The sequence below is a fragment of the Oncorhynchus clarkii genome, chromosome 6, assembly GCF_045791955.1.
Source record: "Oncorhynchus clarkii lewisi isolate Uvic-CL-2024 chromosome 6, UVic_Ocla_1.0, whole genome shotgun sequence".
NCBI classification, from domain to species: Eukaryota; Metazoa; Chordata; class Actinopteri; order Salmoniformes; family Salmonidae; genus Oncorhynchus; species Oncorhynchus clarkii.
In genome coordinates, this window is record NC_092152.1 from 47,481,467 (window position 1) to 47,488,846 (window position 7,380).

Here is a 7,380-nt window from a genome sequence, read left to right on the forward strand (position 1 = left end):
AACGAACTACAAAAATCTCTGAAACTGGAAACACTTATCTCCCTCACTAGCTTTAAGCACCAACTGTCAGGGCAGCTCACAGATTACTGCACCTGTACATAGCCCACCTATAATTTAGCCCAATCAACTACCTCTTTCCCTACTGTATTTATTTTATTTTATTTATTTATTTAGCTCCTTTTCACCCCATTATTTTTTACTTCTACTTTGCACATTCTTCCACTGCAAATCTACCATTCCAGTGTTTTACTTGCTATATTGTATTTACTTTGCCACCATGGCCTTTTTTTGCCTTTACCTCCCTTATCTCACCTTATTTGCTCACATCGTATATAGACTTGTTTATACTGTATTATTGACTGTATGTTTGTTTTACTCCATGTGTAACTCTGTGTCGTTGTATGTGTCGAACTGCTTTGCTTTATCTTGGCCAGGTCGCAATTGTAAATGAGAACTTGTTCTCAACTTGCCTACCTGGTTGAATAAAGGTGAAATAAAAAAATATAGAAAAAAAATATAGAAAGCATCTCAGAGGGTTGATCTAGCTGCAGATAGCTAATTCTCCTCTATGTGTTTTCCCCTTGCTGCTAATAAGCTCTTACCAATCTAACTAAATTAATAGAGAACATCTGGTTATCTGACAGTCTATGCAGCAACTATTGTATTAGAGTCAAGCTCTGGTTATTTTATTTATTTTACTAGACAAGTCAGTTAAGAACAAATTCTTATTTACAATGACAGCTTAGGAACAGTGGGTTAACTACCTTGTTCAGGAGCAGAACGACATATTTTTACATGGCCAGCTCAGGGATCTGACGCTAGCAACCATTCAGTTACTGGCCCAACGATCTAACCACAAGGCTACCTGACGCCCTATGTCCTGCCAACTCAAAAGCTGAACAATAAATGTGTAACCAAGGGGGAACTAGTGCATTTCTCTGAGAAAATCTGCTTCAGTATTATCAATCTTCCAAAACACTTGAAATTCTTGTAAAATCATTGGCATTTATTTGATCAAATAGACTTTGAAAGGGTAGACATGCAGAAATTCCTCTTGTCAAAAGTCTTGCTGTTACAAAAGTAGTTCTTCATGCAGCGTAACAGGTTACAGGTTCTTCTTGGTGAAGCGCCTGAATGGCTTCATCATTGCTGAAAAGACCCTGACAATCAAGGATCGTTTTTTGACAGACTGAGATATGGAGGGAGAAACCTCTCCAACTGGAGCTAGAAACACAAGAGAAATTGATATATATATATATATATATATATATATATATATATATATATATATATATATATATATATATATATATATAGAGAGAGAGAGAGAGAGAGAGAGAGAGAGAGAGAGAGAGAGAGAGAGAGAGAGAGAGAGAGAGAGAGAGAGAGAGAGAGATATGCAGTATAGTAACGTTGAAAAATAACAGTGCTATGAGTTTGGTAGGCATTCCTATGTTTCTAACACACACCTAAACAAAACTACAAGCTATAGCAGAGCTCTAAAACATCCTTACTTATGCAATGTCCATCAGTAGAGGGAATCTCAGTCTGGTCTTGGACTGAATGGCAGTCCTTTTTGTTTCCTCTCTTGGAACGCTAACAGAAGAAAGGTAAAGAAAATGGTACAGAGAATAAATAAATGGAACACTTCTGAATCTAAGGCAACAATTTAGTGGTGAATAAAAAATATTTATTTCATGTATATGTCTTATCATAGCCACATCAATAACATCAGCACCTAACTGGAACAAAAAACAAATGCTAACTCCCTGCTATACCTTGAAGTTGATCCTGAGTTTGGTCATTGAAAAGCAAAGGAAGCTCCTTCTTGCTTTCTGCTCAGCCCCCCTCTCCATCTCAGCCTGGTCTGATGGGTTTGTTGCAGCAGAAGCTGGTCTTGACGCCTCCTTGCATCCCTGTACCAGCTGCTGGGTCAAGGACTTTACCAGGACTCTGTCAAATGCAGGGTCCTGGGAGGACATAGCTGCTTGCAGGGTGTTATAAGAGCCAAACTCCTCCATGAGGTTTTTATGTACACCTCTGAACACCCTTTGGATGTTCAGGTTCTGGGAATATGCCTGTGTCCTGGATAATCTGGATGCAGCACAGAACTCAGACAGGACTTGTCTGATGAGTTGCTGAGATATTTCTGTCAGATCTGCTGCCTGTTGGGAGGGTCCATCTAGGGCTGAGGGTCTGATCTCCGATAGCAACCTTATCACCAGTATGGTGACAAAACAGATGCCATCATCTTTGCTGGAGTCCATCAAGTACTGCAGTGGGAATGCAGTGGCACTGCTGATGTCCGGGATGATTAAGAGCTCCCTCAGATGGCCAGAGCTGCTGGGGATACACACCTCCTTCTCTTCAATGTCAATCCCCTCTCCCTTTGGTACCAAAGAGGTTCCCTTGCTGGTGAAAGACGGAGTGGAGGATCGAAAAGAGACTTTAGCACTCGGTGGTCGGCTGCTGTCAGTCATTGGACTGTTACGATGCAGGGGTTCATCTGTGTGTGCCATCATCTTTGTCTTTAGGTTACTTGTAGAAATCTCTGGCATTTTAGAGTCCCTGGTGTCGATGCAGGAGCTCCTGACGATGGGGCAGGTCAGATCAAAAGGCACTTCGTCAGGGATGGGAGTGCCAGGGAGGTTGATCTCTAACTCACACTCTGACCTAGGACCCTTTGAAGAGCTGGACAAGGAACTACGACCATTTAAAGAAGTGGATAAAGATAAACAGGTTTGAGGGATGTCTTGGCAGACTTGTTCACTGTCATCCTCACTTTTCTCAATCTCCTTCAGCATAGTTCCTACCATATCATTGATCTGAAGGAGCTCCCTGGAATCCTTCATTCGCCCGAAGTTTGAGATTTCACTCTGGATAGCAACCAGGATTTCCCCAAGGGTCTCTTTGGAAGAAGCCATTTCTGTCCTTTCGGATCCGGGTGGCTTCAGCCCTGTGAAGAAATCCTTAAGTGTGTTCTTCATACTGACGCAGATGTTCTTAGCTGTTGACCAAAGCTTCTCCTCTGATATTTTAACACTCAATTCAGTATAATCCAGTTGGGAGCCCCCGTGGGAGAACTGTGAAACTCTCCCACTTCTTTCCAGTAGCACAGTGTCAGTGGACTCATTTTTCTGGAAAATAGTCACCATTCCTTTGACAAAGGTTTCCACTAATCCAGAGGCTGTATTCTCAGAGGACATGGAGGACATGGATTCTGAAAGGACATGGATCTCTGATGGTGAGCTAGATGATAAGCCAGCCTGCAGACTTTTCTGAAGACCAGTATGGCTGATCTGTGTGATAAAGGAATGACTGGATCTCATCATTACTTTACTCACTGCCTCTTCTGCCTGAGTCTGAAAGTCATTGCTAGAGAGCTTCTTAATGCTCTGAATCAGACTAGTTGAGGACTCTGTGATTCTGACACTCTCTTCTGAGCTCAGTTGAGAATATTGAGTACTCACGCTCAAGTCTTCATTGGGTGAGGGTGACTGGGAAATAGTATAGTCATCAAGCTTTGATAGGACACCATCAACAAACCAACAAGCCTCTAGAGACTCATCAGATGAACTGACAACGGCTAAGGATTTACTCTCCACTTTTGATAACTCTGACTTGTAGATGGAAAAAACACTGCTAAGAACTTCTTGAGTACTGGTATCCAGATTGGAGAGACAGAGAGCTGGTATTGGTTGGCTCTCTCTGGGAACTCTACTGTGTTCGGTGCTGGGTAACTGGACCTCAACAGTTGAAACAGTTGCCTTTTCCAGGGTGTCTGAAGACTCCCGAAGAGAAGCATCCTTAGCCACACCTTCTTCTCGAGCGGCTAGAGTTAAAAGGTCCCTCAGCTTTGCTCGTATACGGCCATAGAGTGTGCCGGCTAGAGAGAAGGTTATCTTCTGTGAAGACCCTGTTTTGTGGTCATTTACAGGAACTGGCCAATCAACTGCTTCACATGTGTCTTCAAATGATGCTATCGTCTCCATGCCTCCCACAAATGCCTTAACAATCACTGTGGCAGTGGAGGTTACAGATGTCAGGGCTGTGCAGCTGGTATTCAGCGGGGCTTCAGTAAGGCTAGGAGCAGCACTAGAAGGGCTAGAGGAAGGAGCCATGCCAGAAGAGCTGCTGACTTTCCTTGTAAGGATGGTGCTCACCGCCTTCAGGGCTTTAGACTGAAAGTCGGGGCTAGAGAGGGTCTGAATCTTTCTGGCCACCACACTGGTAGAGGATCCAGTCTCTTTGAGAAAGTGAGTGGTCCCTTCCTTCCCAGATGGACACTCAACATCTAGGTCACATTGAAGATTTGTCAGAAATTTAGACCGCAAGATTGTCATCTTCTTGGCCAGATCCAATAGGATGTTGAAGTCCTGTGCCATTTTGTCCATTGTGCCGACAATGGCCTCCAGCACATCATCGGTCACAGGGTCCATGAGGGGCTCGATAAACCCTACCCACTCTGGCTCAGATGTTTGGCTCTGTAGCTCGGCCAGGATCTGAACCGAGGCTACCCGAATGACCTCCTTGCCTGCTGCTATGTCCTGACTGTCCATAGGGGGGCAACTCCCCGGGCTGGCCTGAATGGCCACTGAGAGGCCAGAGTTACCACCTCCCCCACGATAGCACAGCTCAACTCGGAGGAGCTGCTGGAGGAGGTGTGGTTGGAGTGACCCTCAACCAGGGATATCAGAAGGCTCTCTTCCGTTACCCCAAAAAGAGCCTTCAGAGGCTCCTCCATGAGGGGAGCCTCTCTAGTTGCAGGCAAGCTCTGCAATGAGGTCTGGGACCTTGAAGATAAACACACAATCACCACTTAAGCCATGCAAATGTAACCAACTGTATCTAATCTGGGACATTAGTGAGCCTGAAAACCAAATTAGAGCAATGATGGATTACTTCTCATACCACCGTAGTTCTAGAAGTCTAAAGCCAACTGACACGATTTTTTGTCTGATTTTTATGTTTGTACGACATCAGAATATGATTATTTCTGAAAGGCATGTACCTGATCTATTTATTCATAGATGACTTCATGGCTTACCCAGTTAAAAATGACTTTCACCTGGACCCACCCCGCCAGTGGCAACATTTCTGACCAGAACTTAAAACTACAAGGTGTGAATTCCAAGTTAATAATTTATGATAAGTATGGATCAGGTCTTGCAATTATTATGTTGAAATATTGCTGTGAACATACCTCTTAGGCGAACAGCATGGTGATGAGGTCCTGCGAGTGGATTTTTGGCGGCATCCTGCACTGCCATTCCTCCTCCTCTCCTTAGTCCAGTAGTTCATCTCACTGATCAGCAGCCTTTTCTCTCTCTCATCCAGACCGCCTAAGGAATCCTCAGACCCTGTCAGAGAGCACTGGGATTCTGGGGAGGTTGCCCCACTCCTCAGGTTCACCCCCATGATACGAGCTAGCGCTGGTAGGAGAATGCGGAGGGCTGTCTGGGTCACGACTTTAACAATCTTCAGACACAGCATGGAGAGCTGCTCGAATGTGAGCTATGGCCAACAAACAGAGTAATGTTTTTGTCAATCAAGCAATTCCATGACACCATTCCCTATATAGAGCACAACTTTTGACCAGAACCTTATGTGGAGAGACTTACTTTATTTTTCATGCCCTGCTGAATCACTCTCCATTGGCTAGAGAAAAGAAAAGAAAGGAAACATATTTTACCTGCACACTGGTGTTGAGTTAGTGGAGTCACTAGATAGCCATGTCAGGGAAAATAAACATGTATTTATTTAAGCTATTAGCAAGTCCATGAGATATTTTGTTCTTGATTTACAGGAAGAGTTAGAGGTGTGGTTACAGTAATGTTAGGGTTAGGTGTAGTGTTTGAAATCCCATTTGTGGTTAGAAGGTGCACTATGATTATAAATTCAGAGTTGTTGTATGTGAGGTTGGAAAAAGACATGGGACTTGCTCATCAGTTAGACTCCTCAGGAAGGAGAGGAGGATTGGGGCACAGCATGTCCCAATCTTGAGAGAAGGCATTAGAGTCCTCTGAGCCTCCTTCTCCAACTGCTCAATGATAGATCCCCTTTCCCGGAAACCACACCCGGGTGTCTGAGAAGACTCTGGGAAACCGCAAAGAGAAATCTGAACTTGATTCCTAATTTCCTTCACCTTTAGGGATTTGATTGCACTGGACAGGTAAAAGCACATCTCTCTGCGGGCCTCCACTATATTGCTTTCACCTATATAGATACTAACTTCTCAGATTAGTGCTGATGAATTTGAACACAACCTGCACCCAACATGAAGTAATCTCGGACCTGCACCAATGCTGCTGTCCTCCTCCACGGAAGTCTTCTTGGCACAGCCACTGGACTTACGTTTAGCCTACATGACAACAGATTATAGGTCTCATAGCAGATCTAAGGTCAGTGTAGCGTCTCCTCCTAATGCTTTAAGGCTAGGATTTAGTGATAGTAAACTAATCCTAGATCTGTCCCTAAGTAGGCAGAGCATGTGTAAAGGACAGCATATTTCTTACCTTGCCTCCTGTCCTGTCTTTGCTAGTCGCATGTGTCTCTGTTTCATCCTTCATATTCTCCACAACCTTATTTTGGTCATCCGGGGGATCCTCCCATTTCACGCTCTGGTGGATAAATAAGAGGTCAATATCAGTCCTAGGTTGTGACTTTATGAAACAACTTATTCGCTCCTATTTTAAACAAAACGGCAATAGTGGTCAGATTTCAGGCCATGGATCAAACCAGTGAGACCTATTGCTGTGTTAGTGACCTACTATATTGTTAGTAATTTCTCCTCTAAACTCAAAATAGGCAAATGAACCATACCTTGCTGTCATCTGACATGATGAGTAGCTTATTGTTGTAGGCTGTTTAGAGGAAATACTAATACCTCCTTTGAAAAAACGTCAGTGAACCATCGGCAGACAACTGAAGTGAATATGAACGTCCTTGAATTATGCCAAAGCATTGTTGAATACTCGATTCCGATTGGCTGAAGGCAGAGCATTCTTCAAAGATGTCATACACACATGATGTCACAATTAGGCCTAAGTCTAATGTCTATATGAATTGTCAATGTCATTAGAAAACAAATAAAAGCTTGTCAAAGTTCTGCCAAACGAAAATATGTCTAAGTGCACGTTTTTGCGTTTAATTTATGGTTTATCATGCATCGTCATTCATCACCATGCACAAAAACGTAACTCGCTGCCATCCATTAGCTATAATTCTGAGGTTGCAAAGCTGCAAAACTAGGACGTGCAATAAATTATAACCACTTGCAGAATAATTTCAAATCATACGTTCAAGGGGGCTTGAACTATTTCAGCACTGTGGAGCTGTCCGCTGCATAGAGCTGACACGTTTCTTGGCATCATGGGACCG

At 43.6% G+C, this 7,380-nt stretch overlaps 1 protein-coding gene across 1 annotated transcript; it reads right to left on the minus strand.

The window, feature by feature from the left end:
* Positions 1 to 985: 985 nt before the first annotated feature.
* On the minus strand, positions 986 to 5,815 carry LOC139412389 (serine-rich adhesin for platelets-like). The gene is made up of 6 exons (XM_071159199.1): positions 5,622 to 5,815; positions 5,204 to 5,514; positions 4,625 to 4,793; positions 1,779 to 4,583; positions 1,515 to 1,596; positions 986 to 1,224 (listed from the first exon to the last, which is right to left on the minus strand). The coding sequence occupies exons 1-6, from the start codon at positions 5,631 to 5,633 to the stop codon at positions 1,106 to 1,108; spliced, it is 3,498 nt and encodes a 1,165-aa protein (XP_071015300.1). The 5' UTR covers positions 5,634 to 5,815; the 3' UTR covers positions 986 to 1,105.
* Between the last annotated feature and the right edge of the window lie 1,565 nt (positions 5,816 to 7,380).